The sequence below is a fragment of the Zingiber officinale genome, chromosome 5B, assembly GCF_018446385.1.
Source record: "Zingiber officinale cultivar Zhangliang chromosome 5B, Zo_v1.1, whole genome shotgun sequence".
NCBI classification, from domain to species: Eukaryota; Viridiplantae; Streptophyta; class Magnoliopsida; order Zingiberales; family Zingiberaceae; genus Zingiber; species Zingiber officinale.
Window position 1 is genome coordinate 37150198 of NC_055995.1, and position 24676 is coordinate 37174873.

At 35.2% G+C, this 24676-nt stretch overlaps 1 protein-coding gene across 2 annotated transcripts in view; it reads left to right on the forward strand.

Annotated features, from left to right (window-relative positions):
* The first annotated feature begins 1942 nt into the window (after positions 1–1942).
* The window catches only part of LOC121984358 (probable sodium/metabolite cotransporter BASS4, chloroplastic), a 28615-nt gene continuing 5881 nt past the window's right edge, over positions 1943–24676 (forward strand). Inside the window, exons 1-3 of one of the 2 annotated variants that reach the window (XM_042537249.1) lie at positions 1943–1963; positions 9413–9434; positions 9899–9966. In XM_042537249.1, coding sequence (XP_042393183.1) covers positions 9901–9966 — 66 coding nt within the window. In that variant the 5' untranslated portion in view covers positions 1943–1963; positions 9413–9434; positions 9899–9900. Of the gene's footprint in view, positions 1964–9412; positions 9435–9898; positions 9967–20482; positions 20620–24676 lie in introns of those variants that run through there. The other variant, XM_042537250.1, reaches the window with a different exon arrangement.

Here is a 24676-nt window from a genome sequence, read left to right on the forward strand (position 1 = left end):
TTTTCACATTGGTAACAGAGAGAAAAAAATAAACCTCTTAACTTATTTAAGGATGATTATCTTTTTCCTTCATCTGTCTACGTAGATAAACATAGAGAAAAAGACTTTAATGAGATAGAAAATAAATTATTAAGAAAGATGAAAAATTAAATACAATATAATTTTTAACTTTATAAAAAATACTACTACTAACGAACTAAAGTATTCTATATATAAATATGCTTTAATTTTAAATTAATCAAAATAAATTCAAATTATATCTTGTATAAATCTACTTGATCCTACTATGTCTACTTGACGGACTTCATTTAATTCTAAATCGGCTTTTACTCAATAAACATTAAACATATTAAGAGATAATATTAAAATTAAAATTCAACATCTCCAATATAACATAATAATAAACATCTATAGCAATCAAATATTAATAAAATTATATTAATTAATATATTTTATATTTTAAAAGGTATCAAAATCGTATACATGATATGATACTAAAATTATATTGTTTCAATCAGAAATCGAAACTCCGACATGACTCGAAATTTTGAACCTTGGTGGATCATGTTCATATGTGGAGTTACCTTTGGGTTTCTTTTAATAAAGGGCAGTTTGATGCACAAAGCTTCCACCAATATTGGTCACGGGGAAGGATTGGACCATATTGTGTCTATTGTACGTAGCCTTATCCTATATTACAAGAGGTTATTTCTGCAGCTCAGACTTGTGACTACAAGAAATATGGACAACTAAATATTAATGCCTTTTTGATGGCGAGATTTAGTATTAATGGGAGACTTATTGCATGATTTTGCATCAATGTTTTGGAGGCAACTTTATAATATGGAAAAACAAAAAAGCAAAATGTTGTAGCACAATTTAGTGTTGAAAGTATAATATAGGCCAATGGCACATAAAATTGTGAGGTGATGTGGCTAAAATCCTTTCTTGAAGAACTCAGCTTTAACATTACAGATTTAATGAATATTCATTGTGACAATCAAAAGCTATTCACATTGCAAACAATCCAGGTTCGATGAACACACTAAACACATTGTTGTGGATTGCCACTTCATTTGCAAAGTTGTTATGTATAATAAAATTAGTATGCTCTACACTTCTTCGCGAGGACAAATTGTTGACATCTCTATCATGCCGCTATCTACTACATTTATGTTTCTATGTAATAAGTTGGACATATATATATCTAAGCTCCACTTTGAGAGGGACCATGAGAATAAGTACAAATAGATTAGTTTTATATTTTCCTAGTTTAGGTTCTTAGTTTTGATTAGTTTATTATTTTGGAATCTATAAATACTTGGGTTGTAATCCTATTTGAGTAATTATAATACATCAATTTTGTTTAATTACATCAACGTCTGCAAGAAAAAGGAAAATGTTAGAATCAAGATTTCAATGGCATTTTGGCAATTACCAGATTAGGGGAACCTTTAGTACTGTTGTATTAAGTTCTTCATTCAAGTTCATGATAAAAGTAGAGAAACTGATTTTCTGAGACATTCTTAGTGTCATGTTACTTCTCTTTGGTGATTTTAAGATGGATATTAAGCACTAGGTGAATATCAGCCAAGAAGGTTGTGAAATGAAGCTATTTTCTCTTGTCATTTGATGGAAATTAGAATTTCTTTAGTTTTTAATCCTATTTGAGGATAATTATTGTTTATATTTAGGAGAAGAAAATTCAGTTTCTCTCATGTAATGGTGTTTCATTTGCTTCAATCACTGGCAGTGCTTACAACTAAAAATACTAGGAGATGGTACCAAGAGTTTGGAGAGAACCGACTAATATTCGAGTTTAGCTTTTCAACAGCTGAATTATGAGTGGATCAAAGGGAATCAGAGCCCAGCATCAAATTTTTTTGTAAGATGCTTATATAATCAGGTGGAAAAGAGCATGCCCTGCCAATTCGAGGAGCATGGAGAAGGGGCTTAAAATACGGTAAACCCTAATCTTCTAATGCTTAGCTTTAGCCTTTAGTTGTGCGGGAGGCTGAGAATAAAGTTTATCGCAACTCCCAAGCTTGGGCAGGGGGTGGAATGATGGCTTAAAGGGGTTCTGGCTTTTCCACCTAGAAGAGATTAAGAAACCTTAACAGAACAGTTCAATTGAATTAATATCACTTTGGCTGACTTAGAATGGAAGGTGGGTGTGTAAGTTCAACTGAGGTAATGTCAGATTGGAGTCATCAGATGGGGAGTTTGGAGTATGGACAAATGTAAGTAGTTAAACTAAAGGGGCAGGAAGTGGTACACAGATGACTAGAGGTGATTATAAGATTAAAATTCTTAAAATATTAAGCCAAAGGTGAGAAAAATTACATAACTCATCTACATTTAAGGAGAAGAATACTTGTAAGGGAGTGCCTAATCACAGTGCACAAGTGACCACTTAAAACAAACTAACTGCAATTAACCACTTCAAACAAATCTTTGAATGATTAATCCTGTTCTACCACATTGCACGTCTTATTACTGATTTGACTCCAACCACTTAAGTAACCCCCCTTCAACTACTTGGACGAGTTGCTTGTTACTCAATTGAATACAATTGAAATCTAAAGCAGTTCCCTCATACAAAGCCTAATGTATAATTCAACATAGTAGTACACTTTCTCTACTTAGTGTTCTATAGTCAACTTCTTCGACCTAGGTCTGAGCTACACTAAAAAACTAGCATATTTTTGTATCTATTTTTTTTACACAATTTAATTTTATTATATTTATATACCCTCCTATATGTTCAGCTCATAATTTAAATTTGTGGCAAATAAATGATTGACAATGGAATTTCTAGAGAGTATTAGTTTGAAAAAGAAAGCTCTATAGTTTAGCAAGTTACAAATGAAACAGTAGTTCTAAACAACATCAAGTTTTTTTAGTTGTTTGAAGATTCTTAAATAAAGTGTGGGAGGATCCATATAGCTGATCCCATTTAATGGGATAAAAGCTTTGTTGTTACAAATTCTTAAATATAGTGAATCATCCAAGTCAACTATTTTCAGCTTAAGATACTATAATTTCATGAAGTCATGCGCCCCAATTAATTAGGTTCCATGTTCGTGAGATGGTTGATGTAGTTTTGCATATGCTTCAACAGTGGAAACAACTTTCACTTTTTTCATCTGGACTTTGATCCTATATTAGCAGTGTTTAGAGGATACAATCAAGGCTTAAAGCAACATTCACCGCTAGAGTTTCAATCTCTAGTTTAGAAGTATAGTTTTAGCATCCTCTACATGTTTTAAAGTGTTCCTAGATCAAGTTTAATTCTAGAATCCTTCCATTTAGCTTACTTGCCTCCAATAAATCTATAGCAATTAAAAAGTTAATTAAGTTAAACATTTTAGGTTGGAAGTGTAACAAATAGCTCGACTAATAATTATACCATCCTAATATTCAATTAAGTGTCATGCACGGATGAGAGCATTGGTTTAATTGAATAAATTTTCTAAAACAAACAAAAATTTGGCAAATATCTTGACTAATGATTATACCTTCGGAATACTTAATCGTAGCGTGCATCAAATAGCATTGTACATGTATTTCTAAGGCACATGTTTAATAATGGGCCTAGAATATCTATTATTGGACTTTACATGTTCATAAATATATCAGTCAATCATTGGACTTGGATTTGAACTCACACAAATAAAACTAAAATAGTTATAAATTCAAAATATGGATATGCTTTGACTCTGGTGCTACTCCTCTTTGCTACTATTGTGTTCCATTTGGTGCATTGCCTCTCCTCCTCCATTTTCTTTTAGTGTTTCTATCTTCTTGTGACAACTGAGAAAATTGAAGGATGAGTTATGGGTGAGAATCTTATTATCTTTGTCAATATTGTTCATTGGTGCTTCTTGTTTCCTCTTTTTAGTGCTTCATCTCTTCCCTATGATTTACTAACAAAATAAAAAAATGAGTAATGAATAAAATCTTATTGTCTTGGTCAGGTTTGAATAGTATCAGTCAAGATAGACTTACTCTCAGTTGGTACTATTAAAATTGTGTTTGCATGGGCGACATTTTTCTGCGCTGATTGACAATATTAATATTGGTTGGTGATCACAATGAAAATGTTTAGGTCACATTGATAGAAATCAACATTTGAAACCATAGATACAATACCACAACTCTAACTTGATATGGTGATCAGATAAATAAATAACTTTTCTTTAAGAGATTAGACAAATTATATGCCATGAAGCTAGAATAAGAATTCAGTTTCAACAATTTTTTCCTTACAGAGGCAACCGTGTAGGCCGGCTAGAGGGGGTGGGTGAATAGCCCTGCAATTAAACGTTAGAAATTTCTCTTGCTATTGAACTTTAGCAAGGACGAATACACATTAGTTAAGAAAAAATAATATCATAAAAAGTAAAGGGAACAAGAAGAGTTATTTGGTTTGCAACTAGAGAGGTTGCTTATCCAAAGTAGTAGAAAGTATACTATCAAGCTCATTCTTATACAGAGTTGGAGGCGAAGTAGCCCCTCAACATTTAAACAGTAATAGAATAAAAATAGAATGAAGAATTGAAAGTACAAGTGTGTTGTATTAAACTTCAAGGACCAGGGCTCTATTTATAGTCCACTGGTCAAAGTTATCCGTTTGTTGACTTGGCAGCTCTCGAGCGCTTGGACCCGGTCCAGGCGCCAATGAAATGACCCTATGTTTTTTTTCGTTTACATTCCATGCACTATATAACATTCCAATGAAATAAGAAAAACTGACTGTAATTAATAAACCAGTCAAACATCCTGGAGGTCTAAATTTAATGCTATTTTATTCTCTCTAAATCATAAATATTGTTTATTTATTCTTTGCGCAAAATCGAAAGGTCCTCTAGTGTATACTGTCCAGTCTTGTCCGGTCAAGGGTCCGAGCCTCCAACGCCATCCGCTTCTTCACCGCCACAAATCAAACCTAATGAGTCTAACTTAGCACCTCCAAATCATAATAGCAAGAATTCCATAAACAGCTGTATGTATCATTAAATCTACCCTAACTTGAAATTTATTGTCAAAGAAACAAGTAAACATGCATATAGGCATCTACCATAAAACGTTAAACTATGAGTATCACACAACATTTTGTATATCCTTTAAAATCATCACATTCCATAGCACTATCCTTTAGCATTTATCATATCATTCTTGGGTGGAGATGCATTAGTTATCCTTTATCCTTTGTTTGATTGATCAATCAGATTAACCATGGTACCAAGTGGGCGTCAAGAACTCTCGTCACTGGGCCGTGGCCAAATATGAAATCTAGTACTGGGTCCTGACCTTTGTAGAATTTCCATTAATCCTCATCATTACTATCATTTTTTTTCATTCTTTCCATTCAGGTACACATGCATCATAACTTTAGCATATCTTATTAAACTACACAATGCTCAATAAACATGCATATTATTAACCTACGTAAAATATAATAAACATGCATATCATTAGCCTATGTAAAGCTCAATAAACATTTATATCATTAAGCTACATAACTACATGAAGCTAAATAAACACTTAAAATACTCGTTTTTTTTTTGAATGTGTTGCGATTACTCATGATGTTGCCACGACTCCTAAGCTTCCTCGGACGTAAGGTGACCGAGTATTCATCAAAACCTACTGCACACACACACACAATACCCCTAAAAAAAAAATTGTTGCAACTACCCCTTAAACCCTGCGGCACACAAACCTCAAATGACCATAAAAAATCTGGTATGCACAACCTCAAATAACCATAAAACTTTTGCTACGTACAACCTCAATTAACCATCAAAAATTTGTTGTGCACAACCTTGATTAACCATAAAAAAAACTGTTGTGCACAACCTCAAATAACCATTAAAAATCTTCTACGCGCAACCTCAATTAACCATCAAAAATCTACTACGCACAACCCCCAAACGCCCCTTGAAATCTGCTGCACGCAACCTCAAATAACCATCCCAACCATGCATATAACTCCAAAATAACATAGGGAAATCAGTATAAGGGTTGTGAAACTAAACCTCAAGATTTCTCATACAAAAATATTAAAGCGTGCATAATATAATCCAAATGGCACATAAAGAAAAGGTTTAAGAGGTGCCTTGGTGCTCAAAAGCTGGGTGTTGGCACGGGCGATGATAAGGAGCAACGATGGGAAGGTCCTTTGGCCTCGTTCTTCCTTCAAGAAGTTGCGGAACTGCTTTGTTTCCTCTTCCAACCCTCCTCACAGTTGCTGCCGCCTCCTCCAAGACCCCCCTCTAGCCTTGTTCGAGATTTCTCAATCCCCCCTCCCCCCTTAGGGTTTTATTTATATAGTAGGTGATGTCTAGCCCATTAAAACCCAACCTAATGGGTCCGGCTCCTTTAAGATAAATCCCCTCCTATAAATTCTGAAATTTTTTACTATTAAATAAAACAATATATTTCTAAATTAAAATAACTATGTGATACCCTTTAGCATTTAACGTTTAAATATATCGTTTTTTTTACTTTTATGACTGTTTAGTTCAAACAATTTAACCATTTATCAGGTTGCTTTTGGGTTAGTGGATTTTGGGTGTTACAGCCAGGATTCGATTCCGATTTGGGCGCTTGGATCCGGTCTAGGCACCTAGACGTGGTCGACTCGATCCACTCCACAACGTCTTCTTTACAAAGATTATCGTGTTCCCAGGCGCTTGGACCCGGTTCGACGCCTGGAGTCTACTAACGTGGACTTCAGTGTTGATTTTTGCTGTAACGGCTCGCATCGCTGACTTGGCCAAGACTGCTCCGAGCGCCTTGGACCTAGTCATTGTCCGGGCGCCTAGATAAAGTCAACTCAGCGTTGGCTTGTCTGATCACTTGTTCGGACACTTGGGTGATCCTCCGATCGTCCAGAGTTGAGCTCACGTGAAACCAACTCTGGTCTTCTCCTCGAGCAGCCTTCCTCCCCGGCTTCTTGTCTCTCAGAAGCGCCGCACACGTCCTTTTCATCTATCGATCTACTCTTCTGTAGCTCCTCGTCCCTCAAATTCACCAAGTCCATCCACTCGCCTCCCGTGTCATATTTCTCGCTCGCTGCGTTTTCTGCTCGACTTCTTATATTTCTAAATCCCTTCACACTTAGACACAGGGTATCAAAAATATAGAGCCTAACTTAACTCGGTCTATCACATCAAAATTAATCCGGGGTACTTACAATATTTCCCTTTATGATGTGCAATAATTCAAGTTAAATTAGGGTTAAAAACAAACAATAATTTAAATAAGTTAATTATCAATTATTTCTATTAAAAAAATTACAATCAATTCAATAAAAGAATATTAAATTATATATCTCCCCCTTAACTTAATCTCTAATTTTCTCCCCCTTTGATAAAAAAAAAAACAGGGAAAGTACGAAAAAACACTTGAAAAATATTGATAATTTTTTAGGAGATTGAAACAGAATTTTCAATAATTACCTTTTAATCGAAATTAATTTTTAAAGAAATAATTTTTAATCGATTAATTCAAAGATTTTGGAAGATCGGAAGGAAGGTTACGTACCTCACTTACCGTATCAGATTCGTAGGTAGACGCTCCCCCTTCATTGATGCTATCTTCCAAAACACTTTCATCGTCTTCAGGTAGATATTCGGCTATTAGTGATGTTCCGGCAATCTCCTCAGTCTCAGACTCTTTTGAAGATGAATAGATATCCATCGAAGAGTCAGATTCATCTTCTTTTGGTTCTTCGTGGAGTTTCAGAATCTTATCCAGAGAGCTTTGGCAGATTTGTATATGTTGATTCTGTCGAGTTCCTCAACTGGTAATACGCTCACAAGGTGAAACTCGGCCTTGCTATTTGCTATAAACTCGTTGCACTAATTTTTGGTCCAGAGGTGTTCATCGATTTCTTCGTTATTGTCCTTTGGTGCTTCAAAATCATATGTCATTGTTAACATTATATCAAAGTCAGTTCGAAAAAATCTCCATTTTCATTTCCAAAATGCAAACTCCCCCTCAAATGTTGGTGGATAGATGCTAGATCCGACCATCTTTCTTTTGCTTTAGCTGGCGGTAAGCCCTTCTAAATCGGTTGGGCTCTAATACCAATTGTAGGTACTGTGTAGGCCGGCTAGAGGGGGCATGAATAACCCTACAATAAAGGTTAAAAATTTCTCTTGCTATTGAACTTTAGCAAGGACGAACACACATTAGTTAAGCAAAAATAATAACATAAAAAGTAAAGGGAACAAGAAGAGTTACTTGGTTTGCAACCAGGGAGCTTGCTAATTCAAGGCAGTAGAAAGTGTACTATCAAGCTCCTTCGACAGACGAAGTAGTCCCTTACAACGTTTAAGCACTAACAAAATAAAAACATAATAAAGAATTGAAAGTACAAGTGTGTTGTATTAAATTTCGAGGGTCGGGGGGCCTAGACTTGGTCCGGGTGCTTGGAGTTTGCTAACGTGGACTCCAGTATTGATCCTCCCTGCAATGGCTCGAATCACTAACTTAGCCGGGGCGACTCCAGGCGCCTGGACAAAGTCAACTCAGTGTTGACTTGTCCGATCACTTGTTTGGTCGTTTGGGTGATCCTCCGATCGTCTAGAGTTGAACTCACCTGAACCCAACTCCGACCTTCTCCTCGAGTAACCTTCCTCCCCGGCTTCTCATCCCTCGGAAGCGCTGTGCGCGTCCTTCTTGTCCGCCAATGTACTCTTCCACGGCTTCTTGTCCCTCGGATGCACCGAGTCTGTCGACTCACTTCTTGTGCCATCCTTTTCTCTCGCTGCATCTTCCGCTCGATTTCTTATGTTCCTAAGTCTCTGTACACTTAGACACAAGACATCAAAAATGTAGAACCTAACTTGGTTCATCACATCAAAACCAACCCGAAGTACTTACAACAACTATTCTTGTTAAATTTTTATGAAAATAAACAAAAGATCACTATATATTGTGGTTAGCTGGAATGGATACCAAGTTTGTTACTCTCTTCAATTATTTGTTATCAAATATCCAGGAATCTATGATTGTTCAACCCAAAGTAGTTGGACATTGGTTGTTCAGTTGATAATGCTCACAATTGAATGTAATGTTACCATTTAAGGTGTAGATTTGACTATTATTATGAAACCAACCATATATAATGTTACATTTAAGGTGTAGAATCAACTATTATTATGAAACCAACCATATATAATGTTACATTTAAGGTGTAGAATCAACTATTATTATGAAACCGACCATATAAATATCTTAGAGCAAATTACCAAAATAAAGCGTTGCTTATACAAAGTGTTTCTTCTTTTCATATTTCCTCTTCGTCTTGTTTAGCTACATCCTTCATTTTGTAATCTGAGATGCTTGTGAATATTTCTGAGGAAATGGGAAAGAAACTGATGCACTTCAATATTTGCAGGTCCTTCGTGATTCATCAGAAAGTGAGTTACATTTTTCATGTTTATTTGTTCTTCCCTTGCTTTGTATTTTAGAGTTACCTTTTTCATGTTTATTTTTTCTTCCTTTTCTTTGTATGCTACTGAAAACTCTTCCTTTAGAAGTCACAAGGGAACACTAAATATTACTTGTCTATAATGAAAAACCAGCAATGCCAAGTTTTTCATTGTATCCACACTAAAACTCTTGCTTTATGTGAATCAGAGTGGTAATTCATTATTCTAGTGAGTTCCATGGATTTTTTTTCTTTTGAAGCTATCCTTGATAAAATTTTCATGAGTTAATAATTTGAGAAGGATTATTGAATTTTATGCTAGTTAAAGAGTGCAAATCATAGACAATTCAAATTAGTTTGTGGTTATTTTCTTCTATGTTCCGAAACCTGGATTTGTGTGTATTCTTTGTTTACATAGGGGCTATATGAAAGTGTTTTGGTATTACTTTTCAGGCATGGCAGAATTTGTTGATCGGAATCGCCAATCTTTGTCCATGTTAAGTGCCGTGCTTCTTAGTCTCGTAAGTCTCTAATTGTTCCTTATTTAATGTAAAATTAGTTTTTACATTTTAATTCTCTTCTCATAATCATGATGGAAAGGGAAGTACAACCTTATATACAATGAAAATACCATATGCCTTTATTTAAGGGAAGAGGATACTTTTGTAAACAAAATAATTGAGAATATCAACTTTCTTAAAAATAAAAGTACAAAACCAGATTTTGTTTTTATTTTCTCTATATTGCTTCTGTTTGATTTCAAAGAATCACTTTCATGGAATAAAGCTCAAATACGAGCTTAATTTTTTTTCTTTTTCAAATCTATTTTGATTTATGATTTTCTATTTTAATTGTTGATATATATATATATATATATATATATATATCCCCTTTCTTTCTACCAAAGAACATGATTGGGCAAGAAATATTTTACAATCTTGTCCTGAGGAAATTTTTCTATCCTCTTTCTTTGCTTTGAAGGGAACAGTCCATTTGACTCCAAGTAAAGAAGGGAAAAATGGATAGGATAACAAGGGGCAAAACTTTATACCTTGAAACTAGGTTTCGGAGAACTAATTTTCTTCTCACAATTGTTATAGAAAAGAAATTACAACATATATAATGAAAATACAATAATCTTATAAAAGAATTAAGGGGAAGCAGGGTGCACAAAGTTCTCGCTAGTGCGGGGTCTGAGAAAGGGTCGCACCACATTATAAAAGAACTGAATAATTGAGAAAAATAAATAATTGACTAAATATACTTTATAAAGAATGCAAAAATTATAAACACCTTGTTGGTAATCGTGCTTGAAGTGGTTGGTTTCGACCTTGGGTTTTGATGTTTATATAAAATGTGTTTAAGTTGTGTAGGAACTTGGTAGGATATGGATGGAGCCTATGTAACTCGTGACTCAACGAGGTCGAGTGTGGATGATGACTTAGCGTGTCCAAGGTAACATGTTCAATGACTTGAGGTCTAATGGAGTTCAGATAAGGTTGCATGAATCATTCCATGGATCACAGAACCAAAAACATTTAGGTGGTGTTGGAGCAACTTGTGGAGCATGACTTGGTGCGACCATAGTAGATGGCTTGGTGGCTCGAGCTCTACTGGAGATTCGAGAAGAATGGTATAGGTATCAGAGATATTGAAGACAAGAGCATCAAGGTGTAATGTTGATGGAGTTGGAAGAAGGCGAACTATGTATAGGACGAGTTAAGGATGATAGGTGTAGTGAGTCGTGGAAATAATGCATATGAGGAACTTGAGTGCCTAGTGGAAGAACCTTAAGCTACAAAAGGGAAGCTTATGTGTGATATGTAAAAATTAAGACATATCCTTGGGAGAGGTTAGATCTCAACTTAAGTGAAGATCCATCATTAGGAAGATTGTAGTCGAGGCTTCGGTCAACTGGAGGCAATTAGTGAGCTGAGTCAACTAAAGAGTCAATTGATTTCTAGTGTTGAATGATGGTAAGTTTCAGTCGACTAAAGCTACACTAGAAAAGACAAAAATTGTCATTGATTTGATAAATCTGCTATGATTACATGAGGGCTAGAATGAATCAATTCATTGGGGTAGCCGTTGGTAGACTACATGGTGAAGCAATTGGAAAAGCAAGGAATGGTGGATCCAGTGAACTGATGGACAACATATGAGTAAATCAGTAAGAATAGGTAAAATTGAAGGAGATTGGACGCTATAAAAGGACTAAGGAAGATGCTCGAAGACGGGTGAAATATGGATTGTTCTAATCTATTAACTCCTCTTGTATTCCTTGTAGCCTAATCCTCTACATCTTATTGTAAGCTTTATTGTACGACTTTTTGTCAGAGGTTTCTCCACCTTTGGAGGCTATTCGTGATGGAGAAAGATGCTGGACTTTCGAGAGTGACTCACCGACAGTCATAAGTTGTTGAGTAGGAATGAGGGTTCCGAATAGCATTTACTTTATCTTATTAGCGATTAGAATTAGCAACTGTCGTAATACTTTATTTCCACTGCAAAACTTTGTATGGTCTTGCTTAGCCATTAGCAAGAATAGAAAGATTTTATTTGTAGGTCAATCGCTATTCATTCCTCTTTAGTTATTGGACTATTTATACACACTAGTCCTAACAAGTGGTATTAAAGCTAGGAAGATCTAAGAGGTCTCACTGCATTTCCAATCATAACAAGTGGTATTGGAACTCGTTTGCTTGGAAGGACTAATTGCAACCGTACAATCTATTTGATGGAGAAGCATTGCATTTCTATAGTGATTTGATGATGTTAACAAGTGGAAGTGCCATTAGAAGCTTAGACATGGAGGTTATAACTTTAAAATCCATTTAGTTGTGCCCAAAAAATCTTGAATGGATTTGAAAAATGCAAAATACCAAGGAGATTTAGAATAAAATAGTTCATTAGCATGAGAATCTCAAACAAGAGGAAGAAGTCCCAGAATAGAAAGTATAAGATAAAATTGAAGAAGAAGAGGATAAAATTCAAACTCAAATCATTGAGGGAATCAATAAGAATATAAGACCCTCTTCATCAGATGAGTTGAGTGGGAACCATCTATCTCTTCGAGGAAGACGGACAAGTCCAAGAAGGGGTAAAGAAAGTAAAAAAATTCCTAAACAAGTTGTAGGAAGAAAGAAACAAAGAAGGATCATATAATTTGCTTACTTGCTGTGAGAGGGGGAGCCACTACCACAGCAAGCGCCCAAAGAAGGAGGTATTGAAGATGAAGAAGCCTAAGAGAGAATGAGGACAAAGTTGGAAGCTCAAGTTGAGGGGGAGCTCCAAAGCTAAAATAAATGGTAACTAATGTCTAATTTGAATTTGAATTCAAATTTCAGTTACCTATGTATAATTTTAGTTTCAGTTATGATGATAATCCTAGGTTTAGTTTTCATGATAATTCTGCTAAGGTAAACATATGCCTAGGTCTAGGAACAGGCAAGAAAAAACATGATCTATCAGGTATGAGATAAAAATTATCATCAAGGGCCAATGTACTATCCTATGATGTGGTAGCATTTTTTTTGATAGTTATATGTAAGTATGTATTTTAAAAGAGAAGATGTACAAAAGGTCTACCTTGAGTGTCTACTCATGCCTGAAACAACATTAAGTCAGAGTAGATACCAAAGGTACGGTATACATGCACTTGTTTCTCTCGAAAAATCCTTTCCACATCCATTTCCTCACCCTCATATACGCTGCCATTTTTAGCTAGACATGGCCGTAGGTATGATTTCCACATTGTACGAGCCCATGACTCTTGGGAGCTAGCTGAAATGATGATAGGCTCTGACAACTTTTTTCCCCTCTTGACCAAACCAGCTGGCCAACATTTGTGCAGCTACCTTTGTACGAGCCCATGACTCTTGGGAGCTAGCTGAAATGATGATAGGCTCTGACAACTTTTTTCCCCTCTTGACCAAACCAGCTGGCCAACATTTGTGCAGCTACCTTTGAGGAACCAACTGAAGAAGCTAATTCTTCCTGTATTTGTAATAGCTTCTTAATCAGTGGCAAGTACATATGCTTGGCTTTCCAAGCCTAGATATTGACGTTGCTTAAGTATGTATGATGTATCCATTTAATTAGTATCCTACTTCTTTGAATGTGCCATAAGACTTTTGTAAGCAGTGCTTTGTTCCATGCCTTTAGGTCTTCTAGTCCTTGCCAACCTTCATCCTTTAGCCTGCACATGCCAACTCAAGAGATAGGATGATGCATGGATGTCCATGTAAAACTCTTGTATGTGCTCTAGATGCAGTTTGCAATCCCATAAGGCAATGGAAGAACAGATAGTCAAAAGCACTCTACTCCCTGCAAGACTGAGCTGATGAGTTGAATCTTTCCTATATAAGATAGTATCTTCTTAGGCTAGACATTAATTCTTCTGACGAGGGAATTTATTAACGGATTGTAGTGTGAGGTTCTTCGCTTTATACCCCTTTACTTGCTATAATGTAGATTAAGATAATGTTGTTAACTTTCTTATCTTGTGTAATGCTTTAAATATTTAGGATCATTTTTGTAAAACGATATAGGGATTGAGAGAGATGCGTTACATATGATACAAGCAGGATGATTGAAATGTAGGAGTACGTCGGTATTTTATATGATCGTAAAGTACCTCTAAAATTTAAAGGGAAGTTCTACAAAACGATGGTTAGATCTGCTATATTATATAACGCTGAATGTTGGACTATGACTCGAGTACATGAGCAAAAGATGAGAGTTGCAGAGATAAAGATGTTAAGGTGGATATGTGGATATACAAGGATGGACATAATAAAAAATGAGAACATTAAAGAGAAAGTCTGAGTTACATTTATTGAGGAAAAACTCAAGAGACATGTTTGAGATGATATAGATATATATTTAGATGGCGATAAATACTTGAGGCTATATAAAACTATGACAAATATACATTAAACGAGGAAGATCAAAAAACCTTGGTTAGCAACAATAAAATAAGATAAAATTTATTTAAGTATAGATGATATAGTAGGATAGAGCCCAACGATGTAGAACGATCCATATAACCGCCTCCACCTAGTGGGATAAGACTTGGTTATTGTTGTTGTCTGTACAAAGATAATATCAAAACTATATTATTCTAGATGGAACACAAAGTTTGATCTTGAACTTAAGTATATAGTTATTTTTTCTTCTTCAACTCTTTACTTCTTTCACCTCCAATTTGCCATCAACACCCTACATTAAAATATTAGCATGATACTAAAATAATATCATTCCACTTAAAGGTTAAAACATGACACCGCTCGAGCTATTAAAGCTTAGGTTTTGTATCCCAAAGAAATTGTACTTGCGTACTGAAAGAGTTTTAGGGTGTGTCTATGAGTTTGAGAATGAGTGGCAAATTCAATTCTAGATAATTGACACATTGGGATGTTTCATACAACAATAACTAAACCTTATCCACTAGCTGAGATCGGCTATATGAATCTTTTTACGCCATTGAGTTCTATCTCCTACTATATCATCATCTATACTTGGATAAATTTTATCATCATATATGAAGAATTCTAGAAAAGAAAGGTGTTAGCGTAATATATATTGAACTAATTAAGGATATTATAAGTATGTAACGGTCAGAGTAAAGAATTCAGGCGGAGTAACTGAAGCATTTCCAATGAAAATCGAGTTATATCAAGGATCAACTTTAAGTACTTATCTTTTTATACTAATTATGGACGAACTTACTACACATATTCAAGACAGTAACCATAAACATTGGGATGTTTCATGCAAAGGATATTTTGTGTTTAAGTTGCATGAAATAAATTCAATTTGTATTTGATATGCTTAGGGGTATTTCAGTTTGTGTTTGACAAATGCACTTGTATAAGGTCAAAATTACAACTTTGAGGTTAAGGAACTAGTCTTTATAACTAATTTTGGGAAATGTATCTAGCTTGGAAAATATGATATTTTTTTTTTGTAGAAAATCTTCCCAACTAGATATAATTGATGAAATAAACCCCTTCATAAAAGTTAAGAATTTTTAGAAGTTCATGGAATTGTAGGGGAATTTTAGAAATTTGTACGACTATTTGGGTGTAGAGTTAGACTGTTTCAGTTATAATCAATTGGTATTTAGTAGATAGTATGCCGTCTGGAAGAGTATAGAATGTTTAGAATTAGAACATTCAACATGTGATTGATCATCATAATGTAGATATTCATGTTAGAATTCATTAGAGGACTTTGAATACAAATTAAAGATCATTTAAATGCATTGAACCATTAGATGAAAGATTGTTGGTGTATCTTTTTGAGTGCATTAATGGGGGAGAGGAAAAAAAAATTAAGTTAGAAATCTTATTTCTCCTCTAGTGAAAATTTAGAAAATTTCTAGATTTAGAGGGAGCTTAGGTGTAGAGGGAGCCTCCTTTAGGTTCCATTTCTTTTGTTGGTTTTCTTAACTTAAATATATTGTCAAATATCAAAAAAGTAAAATTATTAATGTAGTGCTCTAGATTTTGATGTTTATGCTAAGAGTTCAAGTTAGGTCTTAAATTTGTATTTGATATGTTTTAAGTGGTGTAGGAACCTGGAAAGACATACATGGAGCTTGTGATTTGACGTGGTCAAGTGTGGATGATGACTTTGTGTGATCAAAGTAACACGTTTAATGGCTCGAGGTAGGGTGGAGTTTAGAGGAGGTTGCATTCAGCATTTGTGGGATTGTAGGATGAGAAGAATTGAGGTGGTGTGGAAGTAGCTCGTGGAACATGATTTCTTGTGACCAAGTTGTTTGGCTTGGTGGGGATCGAAGAAGGATGGTATGAGACATTTGACGGACCAGTATTTATGATAATTGAAAGAAGACGAACTATGTAGGGGAAGAGTGAAAGATGACATGTGGAGTGAGCCATGTTCTTAGTGCATTTTGAGGACTTAAGGGCCAAGCAGGAGATGTCCCTGGTGGCGAAGGCAAATTACAGAAGACGAGCTTGAGCTTGTGTGTGAACTATGAGAGTTGCGAGACTTATATCCTTGGGAAATAGAAGATCTCAAGTTAGATGAATATCGATCATTAAGATGATCGTAGTTGTGACTTTAGTCGACTGGTGAGCTTTGTTGACTTTAAGCTGATTAGCCAATAGACAAAAATATAATGTTTCTGTACATGACTGAGTCGATTGGGTAATCAACTCATTTGCAGTCAATCAAAATTAATTGTAAATTCCTGTTGCCTGATGCTACAATAGGGAAGTTAGAAGTAGCTATAGATTTGACAAAGTTGGCATGGAGCTAGGAAAAAGGTGTGTTTACGTTGACCCCTACCCCCTTGTACTAAAAAATTTAGGGGATGAAAAATCGTGAGTATAGTTGAGATCAACGATAAACGAGCAATAGTAAGAGTGAAAATTACAATTAAACAAGTTTTGGGATAATTAATTCTCTTCTTGCAATAATTACAGAAAGAAAATTACAACTTGCTTAGAGCGAAAACTTCCATAATATTTAAAAGAACAAAGTACAACAATAACAACAACGACATCCAAGCCTTTTCCCACTAGGTCGGCTGTATGAATTCTTTTACGCCATTGAGCTCTATATCATATTATATCATCATCTATATTTAAATAAATTTTATCTTGTTTTATTGTTGCTAACCAAGTCTTTTTTAGTCTTCGTCTTCCTCATTTGCTATGCATGTTTATTTTCACATCGTCTAACTGGAGTATTTATTGGTCGTCTAAATACATGTCTGTACCATCTTAAATGTGTTTCTCGGAGTTTTTCCTCAATAGCTGCAACTCCGACTTTCTTTCTAATGCTCTCATTTTTTATTTTGTCCATCCTCGTATATCTACACATCCACCTTAACATCCTCATCTCTGCAATTCTCATCTTCTGCTCATGTGCTCGAGTCATAGCCCAACATTCAGCTCCATATAACATAGCAGGTCTAACTGCGGTTTTATAGAACTTACCTTTAAGTTTAAGAAGTACCTTACAGTACATAAAATACTCGACGCTCCTCTCTATTTCACTCATCCTCCTCTCAATCCCTCCATCGTTTTGCAAAAACGATCTTAAATATTTAAATCTCTCGGTTCTGGCAACTCGTCCTCTCCTATCTTAACAATTATTTCATTACTTCTAATATTGGTAAACTTAAATTCCATATATTCTATCTTTAATCCACTAAGCTTAAAACCTTTTCCTTCTAGTGCTTCCCTCCAAGATTCTAGTTTAACATTTACTTCTTCACATGTTTCATCTACCAAAATAATATCATCTCGCAAACAACATGTACAACGATACTGTGCCTTGAAGGTGCGCAGTGAGTTCGTCCATAATTAATGTAAAAAAATAGGAACTTAGAGCCGATCCTTGATGTAACCTTATCTTTATTGGAAATGCTTCAGTTACTCTACCTGAAGTCTTTACTCTGGTCATTACATCTTCATACATATCCTTAATTAGTTCAATGTATGTTACGCTAACATCTCTCTTTTCTAAAATTCTCCATATAATTTCTCTTGAACTTTATCATAAGTTTTTCTAAATCAATGAATACCATGTGTAGATCTTCTTTTTGCTTCGATATTTTTCAATTAATTGTCTAAGAAGATGTATAGCTTCTATTGTCGACCTTCCAGGCATGAACCCCGATTGATTTTCGATCTCCTTAATCTCTTTTCTATTACTTTTTCCCAAAGTTTCATGGTATGACTTATTAATTTAATACCCCTATACTTTGCACAATTTTGTACGTCTCCATTGTTCTTATATAAGGGAACAAGAGTACTTATCCTCCATTGATCAAACATTTTTTTCGTTTTCAATATCATGTTAAATAATTTTGTAAGTTATTCAATGCCTTGTTTCCCTAAGCACTTCCATACCTCTATCGAAATATCATTTGATCCAACGATTTTTCCATTGTGCATACATTTAAAGTTTGTTCTACTTCTGAAGTTTGAATTCTACGATAAAAATTGAAATTTCTATGCTCATTAACCTACTTAAATTACCTAAGTTAAGTTGGTCACCTAAACTTTCATTAAAAAGTTGATGAAATACCTCTTCCACCGCTCTTTTATTTCTCCATTGTTTATTAATACCCTATTACATTCATTTTAATACATTTTATTTGACTAAGATCTCTTGTTTTCCTTTCTCTCACTTTAGCTATTCTATAAATGTCTTTTTCCTTTTTTAATCTAATTTTTGATATAACCGCTCAAAAGTTTCATTTTTGCTTCACTCACTACTTTCTTAGCTTCTTTCTTGCTATCGTATATTTTTAAGTTTTCCTCTCTTTATAAATATATAATTCTTTATAATCTATTCGTTTTTCCTTCACTTTCTCTTGTACTTTCTCATTCCACCACCAAAATTCTTTACTTAGTGGTGCATGTTCCTTTGACTCACCGAGTACACTCTTATCTATTATTTTCAACTTTGATACCATCTTATCCCATGTTGTATTAGAGTCATCATATATTTCACCTAATACTTGTACTTCTACCTTCTCCTTAAATATATTTTGCTTCCCATCCTTTAACTTCCACCACTTAATTCTAGGAATTGTATATATTTTCTTGTTATTGATACTATGTTTGAGGCATATATCCAACACTACTACCTTATGTTGGGTAGTTAAGATTTCTCCAGGGATGACTTTGCAATATTTACAAATCTTTCTATCCTTCTTCCTAACCATAAGAAAGTCAATTTGCGATTTATTATTCCCACTTTTGAATGTGACTAAGTGTTCTTCTCTTTTCTTAAAAAACGTATTAGCTAATATAAGGTCATATGCCATCGCAAAATCTAATATAGTTTTCCCTTCCTCATTCCTCGTTCCAAACCTATAACTCCCATGTATTCTCTCATATTCCTCATTTTTCACTCCGACATGCCCATTTAGATCACCTCCTATTAAAATCATTTCATTTAGTGGCATATTTTGTAATATTTCATCCAAGTCTTCCCAAAACTTTGATTTGGTAGCTTCATCTAATCCTACCTGTGGTGCATATATGCTAATTATGTTCATAGTTTCTTTCGCCACTATTATCTTAAGGGATATAATTCTATCCCCTTTTCTAACTACTCCTATAACTTCATTCTTTAACAAACTATCTACGATAATACCTACTCCATTTCTTGCTTTATTCTTTCCATGTACCATAACTTAAAACTCGAGTTCTCTATCATCTTTGCCTTCTCGCCTGTCCATTTTGTTTCTTGTACACACAAAATACTAATTCTTCTCTTAATCATCATATCTACTACCTTCATTGATTTACCAGTGAGAGTTTCTATGTTCCATGCTCTAAATCTTAGATTATTAGTTTTCCTATTATATTTGTTCTTATCCAACCTATGGTGTGAGAACTCTTGCCTATTTAACACTACACCCAAGTTCTTATGGAGATGTAGTGGTCCTTGCTGAGACGTTATAGTCGGATCCTGTAACGTGAACTCTTGCATATTTAGCACTACACTCGAGTTCTGGAGATATAGCGGTCCTTGCCGAGACGTTACAGTCGGACCTTGCAACGCATTCCTTCCGGGGAACAATCTAGCATTAACACAATAGTTTAATGGATCAATTCATTGAATATTTGTCATAGTTTTGACGCTGGCTGGCAACCCAATGCAACCCTCCTTTATCCGGGCTTGGGACCGACCATGACCGGTCATCATGGGCGGAGTTAAAAAGAAGAAAGTAATTGAGAAAAAATAGCAAAACATATAGACTTTCAAAAGGAATAGAAACAAACAACATTGATCTCATACAAATTGGGTAATCGTAAAATATGAAGGCTAAGAGTGATATTAAAAACAAGGGCACAACTTGGTAGACACTGTGTCATGAGTTGTTAAAGGCACGACTGAGGCGCGCCCTAGGCGCGAGGCGCACAAGGCGTGAGGCGCCTTTGCACCTCATCTAGGGTGTGAACGAGGCGTGCCTCTTGAACTTTTGGATTCTTCACGTTTTAAACTTATTTTTTGGGCAAAGTGTTTCATTTGGTTTGGAATTAGGGCATGGAGGAAAAAGATAAAAGGGAAGAAGAAAACGAACGCAAGAAAGAGAGGTACCCACCCAAACCCTAGCCTCCCTAGAGCATTTTCGGCTGCCGCCGTCGTTGCCTAAGTTGCGCCGCCATACCCATCAACTGGTATGTGTTTTAAACTTTTTTTTTGTTCTTCTGTTCTTCTTTTTCTTCTGTTATCTTCTTTTCTTCTTCATTTTCAATTTTTCTCTTTTTCTTCTTCTTCTTCTTCTTCTTCTTCTTCTTCTGTTGCTGGTAGTGGTAGGTGTTCTTCTTGCGGCTGCCCATTTCTTTTTAAATTTTTTTGGTCCTGTTTTTCTATTTTTTTTGTCCTGTTTTTCATTTTTCTTACTGGTATGTGTTCTTGCATAATAATTTTATCATGGTGTTGTTTTGCTTGTCATATTATGTATCTCATGGCTAGTGGTTTGAAATTTGTGTGTGTGGAATATTAATAGTTATCATATTCGACATAGTAATCAACCTCATGTTTAAGAGGCGCGCCTCGGGCTCTAGGGAGCCTCCTTTGTGCCTCAGTGTACCTCGCGCCTCTAACAACACTGACCGTGTCTTGATCGAATAAGGTATTCCTAAAATGCGGTCCATTTTAGCTGATTGATTGATATGGATCCATGCAATAAAAATATTAGGTGTGGAATACTCTTTAGTGCTAGTTATCTCTTAAGTGGAATTATCATAATCTCTTCTTCCAAATAAAATAATTCAGAATATCTTCTTCCTAGTAGAATGAATTGAGATATTTCTTTCAAATCATTTCAAAAAAAAAAAAAACTTGAGGATTTCACCAAGATGGACTAAAGTGCATTCAAATGAACTTAAAATTTTAGCTATAGCTTTTATTGGCATATTCGAGTAGCAATAATCCCATACTTTAATTTCCTCTATGCCTAAAGCATTCTGTCTCCTTGTACCTACCAATTCATTCACTGTAAGCTTTTGAGATTGATCTTCCACGGTGTTTCTCTGATGAAGGAGCCATAACCTAGTATGTGGACGTTTTGAATCGATTTAGCGGTCAGACGATCATTTCAGTCATATTGTCATCTCTAACAACTATATGCTATTGGGCTGAAGTGATGTTCTTATAGTTTTGTCCATTATAGGACATATTTCTTTTTTTGCTTGTTAGATAACAAGGTTTAAAGTATAATGCATGCTAGAGTTTTAATTCTTTAACTATAGTGGTATTATTTCAGTTGAAGATTGGGTTGATCTCTCACATAGGAAAAAGGTTTGCACAATTGGTAGAGAAAGGTGAAGGGGAGGAATCTATGCTAGAGGGGATTGCTACCTTTGTTGGTTGCTACACCGGATTCCGTTATGTTTCCTTGTATAAAAATTTTGTACAAGCACAGAACTTTTCCTAACTACTCATGTGCTCTACTGAAGTCAAACTTGGATTGCAAATGATGCTTAACATTATTAATCCAAGTTGCTCTTCAGAAGTTAAACTTGGATTGGAAACGAAACTTAACATTTTTACTCCAAGTTCAACCGATGTGTTCTTCAGAAGTTAAACCATATTACAGAAGATGATTAGACATTTATTTCAAAGATTAACTTCCAGGTTAAACATGGCGAGGCACTAGGCCTTCTTGGGTATGGGATCATCCACCACTTCCTAGACAAAGCCTTTCAAAGAAATTCAATATTTAAACTTCTTACAGTAACCCTCGGTTTAATTAAAGAGACCTCAATAGAACCACAAGATCGAAACATGAAATCGATAACACAAAACCGATAGCCTAAAATCGATAGCCTATTGTGTTGGTATTTCAGGATCCATTCAAAGAATATGAACTAATTATGAAGCGGAAACTAATAATTAGTTATACCTTTCTTTGAAGATTTAATAACCTCTTGATCTTCTATTGTATTCCTCTCCTCCTCTTGGACGTCGTGTGGGCGACGATCTACCAAGATGAAATCCACCCAAACCTTCTTCTTCCTTCCAAGCTTTCGGCCACCAAAGGGATATCACAACTAGAGAACCTCCTTTCTCTTCTTCTTCACCTCCAAGTATCCGGCCACCAATGGAACTCCAAGCTTGATGTCGCCGGCCATAAAGAAGAAGAAGAAAAGAAGAAGATGAAGGGCCGACCACCAAGGAAAGGAAGAGGAAATAGAAGATGTGTTAAACCATAAGGCACCACCTCTTCTTTTATAATCCAATACAAAAAAGGAAAGTTTTAAAACAAAATTAAAACTTGCTTTTAATCCTTTATCATGGCCGGCCACACCCTTTTCATCAAACAAGGAAAGATTTTAAACAAAAGTTAAAATCTCTCTTTTAAAATCCCTTTTGTGGATAGCTATAAAAGGAATGTTTTATAAAATTAAAATATCTCTTTTAAATCCTTTTGTGGATATCTATAAAAGGAGAGATTTCAATAATTAAAATCTTTCTTTTAAATCCCTTTTATGGATCTCTATAAAAGGAAAGATTTTAACAAGATAAAAACTCCTTTTATTTCCTTTTGTGACCGATCTAAAAAAGGAAAGTTTTATAATTAAAATCATTCTTTTAAATCCTTTTTATGGATCTCTATAAAGGAAAGATTTAACAAAAAATAAAACTTCCTTTTCTAATTTATGTGTGGTCGGCCCCTTGCTTGGGCACCAAGCAAGGCTTAGCCGGCCCTAGCTTGGGCTCCAAGCTTGGCTTGGCCGACCCCTTGCTTGGACACCAAGCAAGGCTTGGCTGACCCTAGCTTAGGTTAAGAAGCTGGGCTTTTGGTGGATATAAGGCTTTATATAAGAGGCTACAATAGGAACCTAGAGGAGGAATTGACTTTGGTCTCCCGATGAGCTTGAGCTTTCCGTGTTCGCCCCGAACGTCCAACTCAAGTTCATCAATAATAACTCATACCACTAAAGAGTTACTATTGAACTATCGCACCAATCCCAAATTATATTATGGGTTCCTTCTTATCATGAATGCGTTAATCTCCCTGTATTTAAGATATCGAATGTCCATTAATTAAATGAGTTACTGACACTCACTTAATTAACATCTAGCTCCAAGAGTAGTATCACTCAACTTTATTGTCATGCCGGACTAAGTCCACCTGCAGGGTTTACATGACAATCCTTATGAGCTCCTCAAGGGGACATTATCAACCTAGATAACTAGGACACAGTTTCCTTCTATAATCAACACCACACCATATAAATAATATTATTTCCCAACTTATCGGGCCTATTGATTTAATGAACTAAATCTCACCCATTGATAAATTAAAGAAATAAATACTAAATATATGTGTTTGTCATTATATCGGAATTAAGAGTACGCACTTCCATAATAACAGAGGTCCTGTTCTTTTATGCAATCAATATAAAAAGAACAACTTCCAATGGTCCTGCTTAATATACTCAGAGTGTACTAGTGTAATTTTATAGTCAAGATAAACTAATACTAAATCACACTACGACCATTCCAATGGTTTGCCCCTATCCATTTTGGTCGTGAGCTACTATTTATAATTTATAAGGAACTGATAACATGATCTTCTGTGTGACACCACACACCATGTTATCTACAATATAAATTAAATGAATAACTACATTTAACATAAATGAAGATATTTGACCAACGTGATTCTTATTTCAAAATAAATGTTTATACAAAAAGCTAGGCTTTTAGTATACATTCTAACAACCTTCTCGCTTGAGCTCTTTGCATGCCTCGTTATTGCAAGACATGAGTTGGGTCTGTGTCATGCCATGCAAAGGAGACAAGGGTGCAGGCCTCTTGCAATTTCGAGAAAAGGCAAGCGGTAGAGGGGTTTTTAAAAATGCAAAACCCTTACCCCAATTAAACCTAGTCATTTGACATCATCCGGAACCTGGTCACGTTCAATTCAGCCTTAAGGGGTCTGACTTAAGTCTTATTTGAGCTCCATGGTGAAATTAAATCATTCCACACTTGATCTCACTCTCAGTCAATCTGTTTAAACCCAAATTGACCCTAAAGTCTTATCCAATGCCACTCAATCAGCACTTAGATAGCCTATCATTCCACCCCTGTTCCCACTCTCAATTAACCTGTATAACCCCAAATTAACTCTAAAATCTGATCCACAACCACTGAATCAGCACTTTCATAGTCCATATCCTACTTAATCTTTAATTAGGCATGGAATGTAACACAAATTAATTT